This window comes from Corapipo altera, unplaced genomic scaffold (genome assembly GCF_003945725.1).
Source record: "Corapipo altera isolate COAL_440 unplaced genomic scaffold, ASM394572v1 23, whole genome shotgun sequence".
Taxonomy (NCBI): domain Eukaryota; kingdom Metazoa; phylum Chordata; class Aves; order Passeriformes; family Pipridae; genus Corapipo; species Corapipo altera.
In genome coordinates, this window is record NW_020884878.1 from 10,694,585 (window position 1) to 10,715,822 (window position 21,238).

The 21,238-nt window shown below is 41.1% G+C and overlaps 1 protein-coding gene across 3 annotated transcripts in view; it reads left to right on the top strand.

The window, feature by feature from the left end:
- The window catches only part of PRIMA1 (proline rich membrane anchor 1), a 55,450-nt gene that overhangs the window by 28,848 nt on the left and 5,364 nt on the right, over window positions 1-21,238 (top strand). For 2 of the 3 annotated variants that reach the window (XM_027638206.1, XM_027638205.1), the window contains one exon: window positions 3,907-4,036. In XM_027638206.1, the coding sequence (XP_027494007.1) occupies window positions 3,907-4,036 (130 nt within the window). Of the gene's footprint in view, window positions 1-3,906; window positions 4,037-19,013; window positions 20,939-21,238 lie in introns of those variants that run through there. The other variant, XM_027638207.1, reaches the window with a different exon arrangement.

The following is a 21,238-nucleotide window of genomic DNA, read 5'->3' on the forward strand; positions in this document are numbered from 1 at the left end:
GGATCCAACAATCCACTGTAGGTGTGAAGTGGGTCTGTTTCTTCATTGTATTTATTTAGGCCTGGTGCTGATGGAAATAAGAGAAGGTGATGGCCCTCTAAGAGCAAACCTTACCAACTTCATGTACTTCATGAATTTTAAGGCTAAGATTTAAAAGGCATTTCCTCATGTGGACTTTGCAGAGACAGAGCATTTTCTTTACTTACTCAGTTCTTATTCTGAGTTCAACTCTTCAGCTGAATTTAGACTTCTTACAGGAAAAGATAGAACCTAAATTTTTCATTGGAATGCTTGACCAGAGCTGAAAGACTATGGTAATGGTTAATTATCCTTAATGATAATAATTACCCTATTTCTAAGCTAAATATGTTTGTCTCTGTTTGTGTTGGAGCACATTCCTGAGTCATTTACAAATTCTACCCGTATCCTTCACCCTATTTTGGGGCAAATGGGAGGTCACTATTAAATTGCACATTATCTCAGCAGTGACTTTCCATTTATAGTTAGATTTTGAGACATAATGGTTCTCTGGCTTTTAAATCAATTTATGTGTGCCACACTTACTGTGTAGCTTTATAGTTTCATAACCCCAACATTATGTGGAATTAAGTCAGATGTCATATCAAATCTAAGGTTATCTCATGAGCACTAATACATCTATTTACCAAACTAGTAAACTCCTCAGAAAATATCTAGTTAGTTTGACAAGATGTATCTTCCTAAGCCTGTGCTGTTTAGCATCAATTATTTATTTTAATATTTTATTTATTGAATGAGATATCATTATTTTGGCAAGATTTCTATAAGGATGTCAGACTGTGATTGCTTAGCTTACCCTTCTCATCTTCTTTAAAATGTCATCACTTTCTTATCACTTCCCACCCAGCGGTGTGTTCAGTGTGCAGAACGACACTTCAAGGTTTAGGAGAAAAAGTACATTTTCCTGGGTTTTTTGCTCTGTGAAAATAATTTGTCTCCATTCACCTGACTTTGAGAACAGTGAAGAGCAGCCAGGAGTGAGTCAATCCAGGAAGCAGTCATGCTGTAAGCAGCTGAAGCTGTGTGCAGATGGGCTCTGGGAGTCCAGCACAGGATGGAGAGCCTCCCCAGTCCAGGGGTGCCCCAGGGAGCTGAACTGTGAGCTCCAGCCCATGGAAACTGAGACATCTACAGCTCCCTAACATCAGGAGCTCAGTGTGGAACTCAGAAGCATCTCTCTGAGGACATGGTGCTTCCCAGGCACCTTGCGGGCTCTTTGGGAAGTTCCCCTCTCAGCTGACATTTCTAGCTGCACACAGAGTCATCCACGAAGGCCAGACTCAGCCTTCCCATCAGCATAAGGGATTAAAAGCAGTTCTGCTCTTCCTCAGAGGATAATTGTGAGGAGAAATGCATTAAGGACATAGAAATGCCAGGGTAATGAGGGCTGTGTGAATGCATACAGGGAAAGGCAGAAACGTGCATGCAACTAGGAGCTTATTAAAAAAAGAGTGGACATTTCTAAGGAAAACAAGACTACCTAGCAATAAATAATAAGGGGTAGAAATAGAAAATAATTTTTAAAGCTGTGTGAAGCCATGAGCCACTAAGAAAAAGGATTCCAGTGTGATTTCTTGTGCTTCTTTCTGAGTGCCTGATCTGGACCAGTGGGGAAGGGAACTGAGCCAGATGGATTAGGAGTCACCTCCACATTAGCAGTTCATATTTTCCTGTCATTAATGACTGCATACAGGCTCTCAGAAGTAATATTTACTATTCAATCCCACATATATATGTTTATTCTCCATGTAAAAATACAGTGATAAACCATGAAGGAGCACAGACATGTGGCAAGCCTGGCTTTATACCCTGTCTCTGCTATTTGTCAGTCTCATTTGTTGTGCTGAGGAGCAACACAGTCTCATTATCATTTTCTTTTTGACTAGTTTGGTTGATCCCGCCTTTGAAGAAGAACGAGGATTAGATAAGGATAGCTGCACTTCTCACATTTTCTGTGACCTCATCAAATTTTACATGACACCTGATGATGGATGTGTTTCCTTTGACTTCACTGCAATCTTTTGTGTTTTTCAGGACAACATGAGAAGGGTAAAATTGACCTTGAGACTGCCTGCTCCTTCATGCAAAAATTTTGTCATCTTTGAAATGCCTTTTGTTCTGGAATCTTAGGAAAAAATGACATTGAAAGCTTTCAGAGAATATTAAAATCATTAGCTTTATCACAACGGAATAAATAGTTCCATCAACCACTGAAAACTGATTTCTGCAGCTGACATAGTAATAAAGTAGAAATTCAGTTGCTGGGACTGTCTAGGAGTGGACATAGTCAATGAAGAAGCCAGGAACCACTAGTTTTTAAAATCACTACATTTTTCAGCTTTCTTTTTCTCTCCCATAGGGCAAAAAACAAGAAACAAATGCAAAAAACACCCCACCCTCACAGTCAATATATGCACAATAAATGGAAGGCAATATTTGCTAGACAAGTATGATCATAATGATAGCATGTGTTGAGGGCTGATACATGTGAGAAAGACAACCTTTTATTGGTACCAAATGCTGAACTGCCCATAAATTATCAGGCTGTTGGGTTTATTATTTTGATTACTTCTTACAGTGTTTTACCTAGTCTTTTCCTAAGGTTCTCCTGGAGATTTCTTGGGATGAATGTTGCCAACTCCTCTATGCCTCTTGCAAATGAAAAAAAAATCTTTTCTCAGTAATTCTGTAGTTCAGGACTTAACCTGTTAGGAGTTAATCTAAGGGTATGTGTATGTCTTTTCCTAATCAAACACAAGAGACACAGCAGAGGTCAAATCACAGTAAATAATGCCAGACTGATGACATATTTTACCTTGTGCAGCTATTTGTGATGTATGTAAAAGGGAGTTCAGAATATCAAATTAAACCAAAAAGACCTTTTTGCTATATTTAATTCTCTCCCCTTCTTAGCTGAGCACGTAGATATAGACAGTCCCATTGACTGATTCATTATTAAACTTCACTTAATGTGACTGAAATTCTCATGTAGTTTATGTGATTGCACATGCTGCATTAAAGGGTCTCTTTGCCTTTCGTAATACACTGGTACTGCTCGTGGCATTGGCTGTTGCTCACCGTTCTTCAGGAAATAAGTATCCCCCCAAAGCATGGGAAAAGGAACATGGCCCCAAAGAAAAATATATTAACTAAATGCCACCAGATACAAAATATTGTTTGAGTAATATTTACATAGAAAATTCTAGCTGTAAGTGTAATAGGAAAAATGTAATGATAACTGCTTATATTTTCACAAGTTAACATTTTTTAATGTTAACATTTCTTAACTGTTTGACTTAGAATTAAAAGACAGTGCAATGAAAAAGAATCTTGTCAACTATAATACTCTGAACGTAATTAATAAATGTAATAGAATTCATATTCTTTTAAAACAAATCCCTCTTCCTCACTCAAAGGTTACAGTAATATTAGCTGCAATATGGATTGGTAGGCACTGTTGCAGCTCCCCAGCAAACCTCCCCTAATGGGCTTTCAAAACCTACTCTTATCAGCTTAACATCTCTCTCTAAAATTAAATCTGATGCAGCAGGAGATGGCAAATGCAGAGGGAGATGTTTCCCACAAGTAGCAGAGCTGAGCCTTTCTCCTTCATGCTGAGCACCAGATTGTAGACAATGCTAACACAGAGAACTTGGTCGTCTGAGGACCATGACAAGAAATATCTGGTACCCAAAAGAGCAATTGGTTGCTTGGGGAAAAAAAAGAAACAGGTTCTAAACGTGAAATAACCTCTTTGCCTGTATCTGTGGCCCTGGTATAGTGCTACTGCAGGGGAGACTGAAGTGTATCTGATTATACCCTGTTGATTTGGGGGAACTCATGTATTTTTCTACTCTGTTTTTACAGCTCCCAAGTCTACCTTCTGTCCCACTGAAGAGACCTGGTGGCCAGGCCTGATTATTATCATTGCAGTATGCTGTGCCACACTAGTGTTCCTCTTTGTAGTTGTCATCATTTGCTACAAAGCCATAAAAAGGTAAGACTCCAGATGCTTTTACTGTGCCTAAGGCAATGTAGCCCCACAAAGGTTGACCCAGGATTTGCCTGACACTTTGTTTTGTTTAAAGGCATCCTAAAGACAAAAGGCATCCTGTAGTCAACATGTGTTTCCATTGGAAAGTTACTTATGTACTGCATCTTGCCTGTGTAAAGGGTGAAGTTCAGTCATGGGCATGAGGAGGGGAAAAACTAGAAATGGGATAGAGTGCAGTGTTCAGATTAATAAGAACTTGCCTGAAGTCAAATTGCTGCAGGTCACTGGTGAATGTGGAGAGCTTTGGCTTGGCCAAGTATAGAGGTGGGAAACTGTCCTGTCCACTTCTGGTAGTATTCAAAATTTACATGAGGGATATGAGATTTTTGGCCCAGGTCCATCACTAATTTTAGCACTTCAAATTGATGCAAGCTCTTTTAACTCTAAATCTTCATTTGGAGGCTCTACTTCTAATTTATTCTTCCTTCAAAATTATAACCTATGGAATGAAATTCAAAACCTGTCTCTTTTAATGTAAAATCCTCTATGAAACCTATGTACAACACAGTGTGTAGTAACCATTTCAGGTCACTGTCTTTGCAATAGCTGTGCTTCTTATAGCCTTGAGTAGTTAGAAAGTATTGACTTCAGTTGCACAGAAAAATGGGAGTGAGAATAATTTCTTCACTTAAATAACATTTTGTATTCTAGTGAAAAAAGTCAAAACTAACATTTCTGTAGGAAGGCTCCAACTGCAAGTCCAAAGGGTCAACTTAGAGGAGAAAGAAACTTGTGTGACTTGTAGGCTAGATGGATGAAGGTTATTTTCTCCTCTGTTGGTTTTAATATGGCTCTGACAGCACCCCACAATAGTGTCTTCATGGTGTCATGTTTTATACTGTAAGTGTCTTGGACAGAAGCTCTTAGTATATCCAGGTGACCCAGCCTGAAGTAGATATCGCAATATGCCATCCATACCTCTCATGAGACACTGCAGTGACATTGAATTGCAGCTTGGATTAAATAACAATTTTTCTCAACTTTGTCATTTTTGAATTATATTTTCTTGGAGGGAAAAAAAAGGAAACTAAATGAAAATACCTTTAATGAAAAATGTTATCTCCATGCAGAGCGATTGCAGGATTTCTGTTGAGCCTCAGCAGGGACATCGCAATGGTGGAGCATTGGACATGCTTTGTGATTGTTCAAAAAATTTATACAGGGTTTGAAAGAGCATCAAAAAGGGAGAATTCAAACAAAAAGAGAGAAGTCTCTATTTTATTTCTTATTAAATTTACATAAGAATCTTTGCTATTCTAGTTTAGCTGAAATGAATGTTTATTATTTGGGGGAAGCTGGAAAGCTTTCACTGTAGCAACTGCACTTTTAAAAAATTATTTCTGGAGGACAGGGATCAGAGTCCATTTGACTTGGTAACACAGTGAAAAATCTCTCACTTACAGATCCTGATCTATCATTGCTGCTCATTTGTATTTGTCTGCCAAATTGTGAATGATTTGTGTCAAGGCTGCAAAATATACATGTGGGAGCAGTAACCCTCCAGGGCAACTTGTGCCTAGGCAAGGAATTGCTTTTCAAATCTGACGTGATGCTGGTAGATGGGAGGAATAGATGGGAGGAACAGAAACAAAATTTAAATAGACGAATTTAGAGCTGCCTTGTAAAGGTTTGGGGAATTCACATAACAGCCTCATGCTTCATGTCAGTGAAGAATAATACTGATACTTGATGAAGATACCCATTATTTGTCAACAATATGAATATCAACATACAAGTTATCTGCTTGAACAGGCATTAAGCTCAGAGAAAAGTAAAATTCCTCTTAGATCTTCTTATTGTTGACATTCATACCGCTGACAAATGCTAAGCTAAAAACTGCTCGAATGTGGGATGGACAGCTGTGAAGGAAAATCTTATTAATTAGAATTTTACAGACTAACTAGAACATTTCTTTTCATCAATGAGTCCTTCTTAAAACAGTTCTGCTAAAAGAATGCCCTAAAGTGCCTGGCAGCATTCCCCAGCAGTTCAGGTTTCTTGATTCACTGTAAAAGATATCTATTGATAAATGCTGGGAAATAAGATGAGATGCTTCATGAGAGAAACATCTCTACCTTCAACACAGAGTATTATCATATATTGTTGAGCTGAATCGGCTTTAGTTAGAGTGAGAAATCCTCCACTCTCTTTTTTTATTGGGAGGTAGAAGTGGCTAGAGAAAGGGTAACGGGATTAATCTGGGTGATACTGAAGCCTAGAGTCCCTCCAGTGGGTTCCCAGCCTCTGGCTCCATAAGTATTGGCTGCCCTGTCCTTTCTCACACCCCCATCCCACCAGCTCTCCTCTGCACTTCTCCCTCTAGGCCCTCCTTCCTGCACATCTTCTGGAACTGTAACCTCTGTCATTGCAGCATCTCTGACAAATCTGTCTCCTACCTCCACTGAAGAGATGATGAAGAGTGAAATAACAGCAGTCATCTGATTGTAGGGTGTAACAAGGGTTAAATGTTTTAGTAGGAAAGTGCAGGCAGGGATTTATTTGCACAGAGTTTGTATCTGTTGTATTAATCCCTCACTTTCATGTGAATCAAATTTGAAGTAGAAAAGAAAAGGAAAAATCCTATTGTGCTTAAGTTGAAATCTCATTTCCTGGTTTCCAAGGGCCAGACCCAGTCAAACTCTCTCATGTCTGCTTTTCTGAAGCAGGAAGAGAGGGACTAACTGTCCTTGAGGTATCATAACTCAGATGTATTTTTATTCAATCTGTATATAAACTGTTTCTCTCAGGGTAGTTTGTTTTCCCTCGTAAAAACTGAAACTTCAGCATATCACCAATTTTAGGCACTAAGACATTTTGTAATAAAATACAGCCTAGTGGATTGGTGCTTCTTTGTGTGTAATAACTACCTGAACCAAGCAAGCATGCTACTACCTCCATCCGTGCGTCTCCCCTGGAAATACTCAGGTTCTCCCAGTACAAAATGGTCATAAGAAATGCTAAAATCCATTCCAGTGAATGGATTTGACCTCTCTTGTCCATGAGGGAACTAATAGCAAATTGCATCTATCAACTTTAATACTCAGAGAAATGCTAGGCAGGTTAATACATATGGGAAAATACATATGGAGCCATACTTCAAAGGCACTTCTAACAACCTCTAAATTTCCTCTGTGTGTTGCTGATGACTGCAGCATTGGACACTGCATGACCTGCACACCGGGTACAGGTGTGTGTTGCCGCACAGATCAAGCACCAGAGGACATCATACATGATAGTGTTGCTTAGCACAATCTGTGACATTTGCAGATTTCTAGGACAGGCTTGATCACTGGCTGGAGCTCAGCCTCAGTGTAAGCAGTGGGACTTTTCCACTCATTTAATGGATAAAAAAGTGATCTCACAACCAGTGATTTCTGTAAAACATAGCAAGAGCAGATGAATAACTGGTTCAAAATCTAGAATACCTCCAAGTAATTACCTATCATGTCTCTGTCTGTAAAAACTTGCCATTCTTACTCTTGCCCCAGAAGACTGTCATCAAGAAGTAAAACCAGGAGGTCCAAGGACAGTTCATAACTAGTATAAGCTGGACGAAGCTGGATTATTTCAGTATATTACATGATCTGTGGGCTTGGGCAAGTACACAGTGAATGCCAGCAGCTCATCTTCATCTGGTGTAAATCAATTCAGAATCAAAAACAATCAGTGGAATTTAATTCATTTTAATCAGCTGGGGAGGTGACTGTCTCTTAAGCTTTTTTTAACATCTGCAAGCACCTGAATAATAGTGAGACAGTAAGACTGAAGGAAAGTGAGAAGTAAACAGAGTAAAGAGGATTAATGAGAGTTATTTGGTAAATAAGCAGATGAGATGGGGGAGAGAGGGACCTGCAATATATAATCTTATTTCTGCAGCTCACTGGTGTGTCGGTGTCTGTGAGAGGAGTAAGATATTTACATAAAAGGGAAAAATACATCCCTGGTTTTCTGTATGAAATTAAGATACTGGAGCCATCTCTTAAACCTCAAAGGGGAAAACAAAGCTGAACATCCTGGTCTCTGTGACAAGTGATGTGCCAGCTATGCAACCTGGCAGGAGGTGTTTCAGATGGCTTTCCAACATGTGAAAACCATACACTTAGTATCTTCAGAACATCTGTACTGTCTGAGATGATTCATGAGCAGCTCATTGTGTCTAGGGATGTGGCTCCTTGGCTCTGCTGGATTTTAGGTAGGATGGATACATCTGTTCTCAGATGTACCACAGGGCTTGCTGCCAAAGAGCCCTCTTTCTAAGTCAGCAGGGGAAAACAGGCTGATGGTAGGCAAGTTTTTCATGATACACCTTTTATTCACTATTCTAACTTTGTCAAGCTGCTGTTTTGTATGTGTCCCATAGCCTCAGAGAAAGGTACCATAAAATGCCTACATATGCACTTCCTTAAATAGGCACTGAGTTCACATTCAAATAATAATTAAATGGAAGAAAACATTGGACTGAAATAAAACAACAGGTCATATTTAAACTGTCTTAAAATTCATTGCTCAGGTATTTTTAGGGTGCTTAGCATTAGTGTATGATTTATGGTCCCTGTATACTGCAAGATATAGTTTCAAAAGTGGGAGCAAGGTTCTGAAATTTGGCTTTGTTTAACAAAATGAGGCAGATGCTTGTGAGGCAAAAACACTGAGGAGGCCAAGAAGTAGCAGTGGGGGCTGTGGTGAGAGTGTCCCATGGTGCAGGAATTGATTGCCCACTAAACAGGTCATGGCCCTGTACCTTTCCTCCAGCCCATATATACCACTGACTCCCCCAAAGAGCAAGAACTGTGTAGTCCTCTATGTGGCCATCTCCTGTGAGCCACGGAGGCCAAGTACGATCTAGTCCAAAATCATTATTAATTGCAACAAAACAGTGCTGTCTGTCGTGGGGAAAGACAGAACAGCACCTTAAATGTTCTTATCCGCTTAAAAGAAGATACTCATGGCATGACTGATGACAGATGGGTCAAGGTGAATTGAGATTGTTGATCTCTTCTATTCTATCTGACATATTAGAAGGTTTTGTACTGAAATGGTGCCTTAATTCTCAGCAGGTGCCAGTAAAGACAGCAGTTACTCAGGAGACACAGAATAAGATAGTTGATAGAAAAGCTGGGTTTAAAAATACTGTTTGAGTGGGAAATGCTGAGAGGGAACAAGAAGGTCTATGGGGGCAGATCTCTGTCTCCTTGATGCAATTCATCGATGTCAGACCAGTTCAGTTCTGCAAAACAGATCAACCCCTAAGAAATGCCATTCAAAAGGGAATAGGGTCTTCATTGGAAGATCTTGGGAATGTTACTGAGGGCAGTTGAAAGACTTGAAAATTTTGGAAAAACAAGGAAAACACATTGTAGCCCAATTCCACTGTCTGAATGTTGATGCTTAACAACAACAGGATCAGTATCTACCACTGAACACCATTGTCCAGGTCTTCTGTTACCCCCAACCAAAGCCCAACATCCCCATGTGTTGCTTAGCCTCTCTGCCTAATCATCTCCCAGTAGTTAATTTACTCTCATCTTTGGAATGAGGCAGCAGGTGGTCTTATAAAGGCAGTTTAAATACCCTGAGCAACCAATCTTTCTTCAGGAAATCCCATATTTTAACCATCAAGAAATGAGTTCATAGAATCACAGAATGATTGAGGTTGGAAGAGATAGCTTCTAATCCAAACTTCTGCTCTAACAGAGTCATCTAGAGCAGGTTGCTCACATCTGTGTTCTGCTGGGTTTTGGATATCTCCACAGATGGAGAGTTCTTGCTGGTTTTCTTGTGTTCTTTCAAAGCTATCACTATTTATTAACCTAAATGTAGCCCTGCCTGATGAAAACTGTGTGCTAGTACAAGGAAAATCAGTTGTTATCCCAAACAGTATTGAAGTCTAGATGGTGGTTGTGCAATAATTTCCAGGGTAGTGTTTATGAGACAAGCAAGCTGCTGAACAGCTTTACAACTTGACCCAAGCCCACTAGAAATTCCAGAGCTCTGCTGTATTTATTCTGTTAATTTAGTGACATCACTGGGGATTTTGGACAGGTTACTGGTAGTTGACACTGCCCCGTGTTTTTTGGGTGCATCAAGATGAAGGAAGATTGGCCACTTTTTTTAAGTACAACAGCAGAAATATTTCTACTACTTGTTAGGTTCCTTTGACAGATCAAGGACTTCTGTATAAAGTGGATGAAATAGTCTTTTACTTAGAAAGACAGCTGAGCCAAGCTGTATTAGCACTGCTGTACAGGACAGTGTGCTTTGCTGTTGCCTCTGCAGAATGTGTTGGTTGGATAAGCAGAAGGATCTGCTCTCCAGTGATGTCAGTCTGGGATTTTTATAAGTGCTACATGTTTTCATAGCTGTTATAGGGCAGGATTTCTGTGTCTCTTCTAAGTTGTACAAACTCACATTCTGCTAGGGAGAAAGTTTGTGGTCATAAATGGATAAAATGCCCCAGTGTTTCTCATAGCTGGGAAGACTGGAAGCCTTCAGGAGGCTTTAGTCTTTAGCATAAAGCAAGAGGTCCAAGTGTTTCACAGAATACTCTCTGATGGATCATTTCGCACTTTTTCACTCATAATTTGTGATATATTGATAAAGATGTCAACAGAAATCTGAAGAGCATTACAATCTATCTTGTGAACAATTAACTTTCCACTGTGACCTGAAACAAACTTCTCTTTCTACTGCAGAAGAAATTGAACAGGCAGAAGTCTACTAATAGAGCCAAGTATTGTAGAGTTACTTCCTAAGTGCAATCTAGTAGCCATGGGTGTATTTTATATGCTCATAGCAGACTATAATGCTCATGGTGGTCTAATTATATTGGTTGGATTTACCCCAGCACAATTAGAAGACACAGGTGAATGCTAGAGCTTTAAAATATACAGGAGAGGAGAGTTGCCAGGTTTACCATGATGTTTTTATTACATTTTTTCCGGAAGGCAAAGAAATAAAATTTTCTTAGACCTTCATATAATTTTTAAGCCAATCATAGTTTTTGCAAGCTGACAGGAGGTCACCTGTGGCTGACCCTGTTGGTGAAAAGCCACAGCTGTGGCTGAGGCATACCCAGCACATTTGAAGAAAGTTTTTGTCTTGATTTGAGCTTAGGACTGTGTCTTTTACAGCCTACAAGAACCCAGCAGCAGCATCCTGGGGTTCTTGGGTCAATCTTTTTGTAATTCAGAAGAAGAAATTGTGCCCATGGTAGTAGGGTGCTGTGTGGATCCTTTACTCCAGCTCTGTATGACCCAGAAATTCCCTTTACACAGTAAGATTCCTATAGAAACCTCCTGGGTGCCCTTATTGCCCCTTTTGCTTTGCATCTGGAGTAAAGCAATAAAGCCTGATTTCTCCAGTGTCTGAATAACTGCAGCTCCTCGTAAGTTCAGCACACGTGGTGAATTTGCCGGAGTTCTAAACCCCCAACAGTTAGAACAAAAAAGTTAGAAAAGCATGGGAGTGCCCTAGCAGTTCCCACACATGCCCCACACTGCCCCAGGCAGGCTTTGCCAGACTGAGTCTGTTCTGCCTCAGCCTGACAAGAAGCCAGACCTGAACGAGAAGCAGCTGAGCACCAGTTGATCTCCCACCCATCACAAGCATCCAAACACTTTCAATACGATCAGACCATTCAGGCACCCCTCTCAGCCCTGTGCACATGCTCCTTTCCCTACTCCCTGTCTCTGCCCTTTCATGTTTTCTGCAGAACTTTATTTTCTGCATCACCCTACCATTGCCCCAAAATTTGGCCACGTAGAAGACACCCCCTTCCTGCCTGACCTTTCAGCATCCTTCTGGCCAGCAGCCTTGGCTTGGTGCCACCCTTGACTCCCCTAATTTGTGGCTTCTGCTGGCTTTGATTTTGATGCCTGGCTCTAACCTGGACTCCAGTGTGCAGAAACCCCAGGGAAAGGCAGAGCTCGACAGCAGGAGCTGCGCTCGGAAGCACTTCCCTCCTGTGCAGGGAATCCCAGCCAGAAGTAATGAGGCATCTGACCAAAACAAATTTTATTTCCCACTGTAATTTATGTGCATTAGCTTCACACCTTGTTTAGTTAGTCACAACTTGGTGTGTTAACAAGATCTCAGCTTTACCATGCCCTCACAGAGAGCAGGTGTTATTAAAGAAAGGCTCAGAGGTTCTTGTCCACTTGAGCTGGTTTCAAGGGTCCCCACTGAAGGAAGGTTACATCCTGCACATACCCCCCTTGCTCTGCTATTTACTGCCCTGCAGCCACACTGCCCAGCAGGAAAGGGTTCAGACAGGGTCCCCTTCTGCAGATCTGTGACACACCAGGGGTGCACATCAATCGCTTGCAGCCACCACTGTAGAGCCCCTTGCAGCTGTGCTGCCACCACTTGTGTGGCTGCACGGTCTGATTTCTGCTACCTCTGTCCTTCCTCCTCTGGACCCTGTGTATTTATTGCTGAATGTTTATTATGCTGCAGGGTTGCTAAGCAGCACATAGCTCCCTGCTTTGGAGAGCCTTGCCATGAAGGCAACACACGCAGTAGGTCGGTGTAGGCAGAGCTGGGGGTGGGAGAAGATGGCACTGTGTGGGGTGGTCCTGCTCTGCCACATTCTTGCCTTGCTCTCACACCAGTGTCCCCTCCATCAGCAGGCACATGGCCACCCCCTCCAGTATGGCTGGGCTGGAGAATGATGCTCCTGGAGAGCTGCTGGCTAATTAGCCGTGTCAGAGAGCATTCGTGGAGATGAACGTCACAGCATCCATTCCCCAAGCTAATGCCAGGTGAAGGAGTGAAGCACTAATAACAGAGGGTTAAAGATGTATGTAAAGAGATGTATGTAGAGTCTGATCCCAGCTGTGTGCAAGGTTGGAGTGGGAAAATAGGTAGTTCCTCATTCTGGCCTTTAAAAGAAGCCATGAAAAGAGGTCCCACGTGGAGAAATAGTGCTCCCTTTGGTGTTTGCTTTTTGAGGCAGCAGCATGAAACCTTATGAAATGTTAATACTCCCAAGCTACTGGAACTGTAGGTTCTTCCCTTCAGTTGCTCTGAGCCCTGAGAAGCCAGTGTGGAGACTGGCTGAACTCAATTTCTTCCTCAGAAATTGTCCCCAGTTACAATTTTCTAAAGCCACATCTGCACAAAACTGAATCTTTTGGTAGACATCAAGGTGTGCAGGACTTTCTGGTTGCTCTGCTTCTGCATGGACTTGCCCCATTGCCCACCTGGAGCATGGGAAGGCTGGGACCACCCTGTCCAGTCCATGCACAGTGGGTTTGCATTTATCCTGCAAAGAGCAGGGTCTGGCTCTGCAGACTCTTCGTTGTGAGTGGAGAAAGCCAGAAGCAGATGCTTGGAAATAGTGGCTTCACTCTAGTTGGAGGTAGAGACAGATTGCCTCAAATGAAAAGTGATCTAGATAGCTGCAAAGGTCAGTTCATTTTACAAGTTTTGATTTTCTTCTCAGTTCCTTGCATTTATTTGTGTTGCAGACACTCCTCTCTTGAAGACATTTATATAGCAGAAGATCTACAGAGAATTCTTGTTCATCTGTACAGAAATTAATCATACTATTTAAATAATTTTGTGAAATTATTCTTGAGCCTTGTTCTTCTGTATGGATCAAGTCTTATCATTCAAGGTCTTGCCTATGTTTACCAGTGATTAAATGGCAAGGTAGTTACTTGTATTAGGCAAAAAATCTGGGCACAAAGTAGCACAGAAGATCAACTTTGTTTTAAGGATGGAAAAGTCCACTGCCTAAAATGGAAGTATCTACAGTCACTTGGCTGGTGAGAGACATACTGTCCTTCAGAGACAGCAAGAGATGAAGAGCAGCCCTTGATCATGTCCTCTCTCAGTCCCTTATTATTCCAACCCCACATCTTTCTAGTACTGATGCCCAACCTGACTGGAAGCATGGACACCAAAAACCATTCAGTTTGCAGACATGGTAGGGGATTCTTCTACCTTTTCCTTCCTCCACTTTCCCCTCCAATATGGAAGCTGTGTAGTTTTCTCTCTCTCCCTGCTCTCTCTTCCAGAGATCCCAGTTCAAATTGGTATTTTGAGAGTGAAAGAAACTTTTATTTGCATCTCCAGCCTAAATTTACCTATGGCTTCTTCTCATTTCTTCCTTTCAAATGCCCTTCTCCTTTTCTGGTGTTCCCTGAGGCCAATCCCATCCACTCTTTCTTTTCTTTAGACTAGACTGTTCAAGCTTGTTTATTGACTTCTGTAAGAAGTTAGGACAGAAATTGGAGCTGGCTACTCTCTTTAAATTATAGACTTGTTAGGACAGATCAAGCCTAACGCAATAGAGTTACATATAATTCCATTTATCTGGGTGGGACATACATATTGCCAATCCCAGGCTGTTTCTGGATTGCTTGGAAGATCGTGGTGCACCATGAACTGAGCTCCATGAATGTGCCTTAGCTGCCTGCACTGCTCTGCAGCAGGACAGGCCTTTGAGGAGCAGGAGTGTGGCCAGCTCATCCCTAAATGGCACTGCCCAAATGGCAGGGCCATGGACATGACCATCCTCCAGACGTGTTTTGACTTTGTTCCATTCAATGTCTTTTTTTTTCTTCTTCTTTTGGTTTTTGGGGTTTTGGTTGGGAGTTTTTTTGTTTGTTTTTAGTTTGTTTGTTTGAGGTTTTTGATTTCATTTAGTGGCTTTTTGCCAGGCTGGAAAGCTGGCAACATGAACTCATTTTTTTATATTGGTCTCATTCATTTTTTTCTTTTTATAATCAAAACATATCAACAGTGTATTCCACACTGAGAACACCCGACAGACATCGGCTGTAATAACCGTCCAGTCAATAAAACCTTTTAAAGATCATTAGAGGGAATGCAAAGAATGAGTTGCAATGTGAGGGGTCACTGAAAGTACTTTTATCAATCAGTCAGTTAATTGTCCGGTATCCTAATAATAAAGCTGCTTCTCTTCCTTAAGATTGGTTTTGTGTAGGAGAAAAATTCTGAACTTAGCTTCATTGAAGGACTTAGTAGGAAATGGGATTGCATCACCTTAGTCTCCCAGGGACAGATCTTCCTCTGTAACATCAGAACAAATCTTCATCAAGTCCAACAAAGTCTGTGGATTTACTCTGACTTTGCACTGCTCAAAATAAATGAAGACTAAACTCCACTTCTTGAATTTCATGTGCGGCTCAGCAATCTACTGCAATTACTTGCAATCTGAACGGGCCAAATCCTTCCTTCAGATATACCCAGAGCGACTTTAGCAGGCTGGGATAGATGCAGTTCTGCAGAAAGAGATCTGCCTGCCACGCTTTGCAAGCCTGAGTGCACCAGCTCAGGGAACCTCTAAGTGCTGATGAATGGCTGCAGAGCAGTTACGTATGGATTTTTTTTTTTCCCCAAGAGAAGCACTCAGCAAAGACTGGATCTTCAATCTGTGCACAGAGAGGGGGATTTGAGTGTGAACCATCCCAAAACAGAAATCACCCACACACCTGCAGGGCTTGCTTAAATATACGCCAGGAACCAGTCAGCTAAAACTGGCTGTGAGGGAGAGCCAAATTAGCGGTAAATTGCAGGCTTCTAAATGCTCATGTGAACAGCCAGAAAAGAAGAATCCCTCCTTGGGTGATTGTATCTTGGGGTTAGATCAAAGCCTATTGCTGCAATATGACTTCCAGAGCTGTGAAAGAGACTTTCCCCTTTTGCATAATAGTCCTAACACTGTGCAGGGCATTTGTACAGATCTTCTCTCCTTCTCCTCACAAGACAGACAGAAAAGGTCTGAAGATGTAAAAATTGTATGCTTACTTGCTCTTGTAAATATTATTTATCACCTGATCACTAGTTTTGTTTGGCCAAGACTGAAGTACTCAAAGGTCTCTAGGGAAAGAATGGCCTTTTCTGATTCACAAAATATTTTTTATTTATTTTTTGTAAGGAGAAGAGGGGCAATGAAGCTTGAGGAAGGAGAGCTCCATCAAATGTCCAAAACTGAAAATAACCCAATATACATAGACCTTCCAAATGCTGCAGGTAGTATCATCCAAGTTACCTATAATACTCTCTAGTTTGGAAGAGTAAGTAAAAAAAAAAATCACATATTGGGGTAATACGTAATAAACACTGGGACAAGACAGTTTGTCTTTTAGATGCTGGACTGTCTAACTTACCAGAGAGGAGATGGAAATATGGGGAATGTAAGAGCCTTGGGAGACTGGGAGTACTGAACTTTGGTCCATGACAAACACTGAGCAGTAGTGAATGTGTTGCTGAAAGTTGTCCAGATGGAGCTGTGTTTTATTATAACTGTAAAACATTTACTTTGTACATGGAAAGTAGTTGAGCCAGTAACCTCTTTCTACAAATAATGAATAGTATACTGCCTCTTTTCTGGACAGATAAATGGTCCACATATGGCCGTTAACTAATTTAATAGAGAAAAAACAAGGTTTCAGAGAATTTTCGTCATTAGGGTTTCTTCTTTGTTTTCTATCTTTAGATTATCAAGTAGAATATATCTGGACTAATTTTTTTTGTCCTTCTGAGACAGTCAAAGGGGAGAAGTTGAAATGTGATTCTTCTTTCAGTGGCTCTGAAAACTCTCACCAGACAAGTGTCCTTTTTCAACATGAGGCCCATATGTCTGAGCCATAGCACCAGGCTGGCCAGCAAGGCTCATTGTGGGTGGCTGCACACAAATTTGATGGCTGTGTCCCTGAAAGCAACTGTTGTCAGTTCACTGAGCTCCTCTAGCAGGAGTCCTGTTCACAAACCAGTCTTAAAAGCAAGTTCACTTCTCCCACCAGTTTCTATTGTGGGAACTGATTTGCCTCTGATGACTGATGGCCAGCATGAAGCAAATGGCTGTTTGATGAACACCCCCAGTACTGAGATGTAAACAGCCTCCATTCATGTTCTTTATATTCTTATAAACATGCAAGTTATGCAGATTGATGGTCTAGTAATTGAATAACATTACAAAATTTATTCTTCCAGTCCTACCCTGTATCTGCTAAATAAGGATGTTTTTGAAGTGTGACTAGAGCCCACACATCATCTTGTCTGGTCTTCCAGCAGTGAAGTCTAGCTGAGAGCTCTAAACATAGCTGCCACAAGTACTGCTAGCATCCTAGCCCAGGAGATGAAGCTGAGTGAAAATATGCTTAATAGATATTTACCTTGTTTCTTGGACAACTTTTTGTAACCCAGGAAGATGCCACTGCAGTTTGATCTCTACTGGTAAATAAGTAGCTTGGATATTTCTGCTGTGCACTGGGGACTCATAGGATAGACCAATCCTATGAAGTAAATGGGTGTCTTGTATGAGACCCAGTTTTATTGAAAAACATTTTTTATGTGTCGATAGCTAATGAAATATTCATCATTATGGAGAAGAGCTTTGAAATCATTGCACTTATAAGCGAAACAGCTCTCTGATTTACCTCCTCCTTTCAGCCGCTTTTGCTGGTGGGGCAGCTCCCCAGCTGCTTATCCTTGCACAGCCCTGTGCTGTGATGTGCACTAGTGGGGCTGCCCAGAGAGCTTGGTAGCAGCTTTGTTATGGGTAGGAGCTTTCTTGAGGTGAAAGTGCTGTGAGAGGAGAGACAAGTTCTTTGTACACTGTTAAAAGCAACTTCCCAAGAGGAGCTGAAAACACAAAAGGATTTTTTGCATGGGTACCTTGTGCCAACTTTGGCACGGGTACAGTTGTGCTAAGACAGTACAGAGACGCCTCACAGCTTTCACCATTGGTAAAATCTCTGTCAGTTGATACTGATACCCATACAATGCAATCTTTCAGATATATATATAGAGAGAGATGTATTTTTGTAGATGGCTTTTACAATTTTGTACCACTGCTCGGGGAAGAGTGAAGTTTCACTTTGATCTTCTGAGCATTGGGCATCTCCTTGAACAACACACACTAAAAAAACAGTCTTTCCTCCTCTAACTACATTTGAAAAGAAGAATGACACTCTATTCCCATTTCATAAGAAATAGGATATGTGTTTCCTCAGGGAATAATCCAGGGCAGCAAATCCCAAGTCGAGACAAGTGTCTCCTGGCAGTGCTGAGTCAGGAATGGGAACCCCAGAAGGAGATGAATTTGAGATCCTGTCATCTCTCTGCTGCCAGCCCAAGGTCACCCCCTCCTAGCTTGATTGGGTTTCCCCAGGGCCCAGCCTTCCCAGATACTGCCCATGATGCACTGGCACTCAACAGAGGCATTGCTATGGAGGTAGGCCACAGCAAACAGGTTTGCAACACTCAGACTTGCCTTATGAAATCAGGTTTTATTCTTAACTCTCATCCCTTTCAAGCATGAAGCACCTGCAAGTGTATGAGTTGTGGATTGCACAGTGACTTTTAAACTCTGTTGCAGTTTACTGTTCTGGACAAAACTTAAATTCCCATTTCTAAGTGGTCTTATTCTCCTCAAAGCTTCAGTAAGCCTATAATGAGGCATAATAAAGTCCTGATTAAATTAATAGTTTGCTCTGCTCTTGCTTGATTTCGTCTGAATAGTCATCTATAGAGGTTTTCTTAAGTGTGTTCAAGTGGGACACGAGGTGAAGCTCTCCCCTAATACTCTACCACACAACTGCCTTACTGACAGTAACTCCCTGCCAAATTTATACCAGTAGCCAAAGCTGGCAAGGAGAGTTTTGTCAAATATACTGAGTTTTGTGGCTAGACATAGTAAAGAGCCAAAAATTATGTTTCCTGTAGGAAATTTCCTGAACACAGAACATACAAATTATGTTTGAATGTGCATCATTACATTGACCTTTACACAGGACTCTGCAAAGGATTGGTACAAGCCAGTATGACAAGCCAGTATGAAATTCTTTGGTAAATAAGGTTTATAATGTGATCAGAACCTCCTCTGAAATTTAAGTTTGACATGTGAAATACACTATTAAATGGATGTTTCGTGCTTTCTTGGTTTTAGGACTCATGCAAGTTAATGCATGTGTGGTGACGAGGTCAATATGGAATCTGAGGCATCATTTCGGGCATGTACTAAGCTGTACAGAATTGCACGGCCCTTTCATTCACAGATGTTTGGCATGAAGAACACACCGATTTGTTCGCTAAACATCCAAGCACAATGTATAGCAAATCATACTGTAAAACAATCCAAACCATTTATTAGCAAACAGCCTGTTTCGCCTGCCACCAAGTGAGTATGTCACAGATATGAATAGTTCCCTACTCATTCCCTTACTAATTTGAAACATCCCTTTGACCAGTGAAGAGCAACCCTGGAATGGAAATGCATAAATGCGTGTCCATAGCTCGTCCTCTTAAAGGGGGCTTGGAGTATTACACATTGGAAGATCATGCATATTAGGCAGAAAATAGGATAAAGGGGTTCCCCTTGATGTGTAAGAGGAAAATTTGCATGCTTGGATCTCAACAGTCAACGAAATCTGGAATAAAAAAGAGCTAGTGGCACACAGAGAGCCATGCCCTAATGCAAGAGGGCACCTGAAAAATCTCAACAGGCCAAAATGACCTTGCATATCTAAATAAAAAAGGTCAGTTTTAATCATGGTGACAAGTGCATGCAAGTGTGCCAAGTCAATGATTTAAATAGTGTAACTTGGTCAGGCTTGACCCCAAGTCCATTCCTGATGTGAATTTGGAAACAAATTGAGTGAAAGAATTAAACAGAGCAGTCTCCAAGCCTGAACTTTTGCATCTGACAGTAGTCATTTCATTGAGACAAGAAAATAGCTGCTCTGTTTTGCTAGCACTAACCCTGAGCAATTGATAAGGCAGAAGAAGAATCTTGATAAAATCTCCATTCCCTTATTTGCCGGTTCTGAAAAAATACCCTTCCAATGCATGCAAGTGCCAGTGGTGTCATACCCCTGGCAACCTCTCCAGGGAAAGAGCAAATGGCAGCTCTCAGGGAAGAGCAACTGAAGAAAAAAAAAAAAAAGAAAAGCAAGAAAAGAAAAAAAAACCCCAGGGAGGAAACTAAAAAACATTTCAGGAGAACTGAAGCGATCTGTCTTAAAATCACTTCTAGAAAAGAGAAATATGTAGATAAAAATGAGAGGAATACATTTTTTAGCATAAAGAAAGAAGAGGAAGGTTAGACAGGGCAAAAAGAAAATGGAACTGGAGAGGTGCAGAGAGAGAGACCGAAGAAAGAAGGGGTAAGCAGGAGACAAACAGCAAGTAGAAGTGGCCAAAATGTCTTCATTTTTTGATCATTGATAGGTTCAGAACTGGGGGAAAAGCAAAAGGAAAGAATTTTTGTAAGCAGCAAAGAAGTTTAGATAGCCACAGCAATTTTCCTACCCAGAAAAAAAATAAGTGTTGCCATCAAATTCTTCATCCCTTTTGTCAAGGATGTGGCAGGGTGCTTTACAGTGTCACAAAAGACAGAGCCACAGGACCTTATGTCAGATGCAGACAGGCACTGCATGTTAAGGACTGAAAAACAGTTCATAAAACCCTTAGTCTCAACAACTCTTAGTCCTCCCTTGCCTTCCATTTCCATTCTGGAATCATGGCTAATATTAACAAATTTTAACTCTAACCAGCTAAAGAGAAGTATAAAATAACACAATCAGAAGTATTGTCTTTGAAATTACAAGCAAACAAATTTATTTTCTTGTAATCATTCTCCATAAATCTTTTATTAATACTTTGCTGAAATTGTCATTAACTGTCATTAATTGCTGATTGGTTTTTTAAACATTGTCAAGAACAATTGCACAGACAGACTGTTTTATTACATGTATCTGGTCCTCTTTTTGCCCTCAGAAGCACCTTAAACTCAAGGCCCTAATGTCTGAAATATCTGTGTGGAAAGCACAAAGCTTTTTCACAGAATCACAGAATATGCAAAGTTGGAAAGGACCCACAAGGATCATCAAGTCCAATTCCTGGCCCTGCACAGGACCATCCCCAAGGGTCACATCATGTGCCTGAGAGCATTGTCCAAATGCTTCTTGAACTCTGTCAGGCTTGATGCTGTCACCACTTACTTCCCTGGGGAGCCTGTTCCAGTGCCCAACCACCCTCTATCTGAAGAACCTCTTTCTAATATCCAACCTAAATCTCCCCTGACACAACCTCAGGCCATTCCCTGTGATCCTGTCACTGGTCACCACAGAGAAATGATCAGTGCCTGCCCCTGCTCTTCCCCTCACAAGGAAG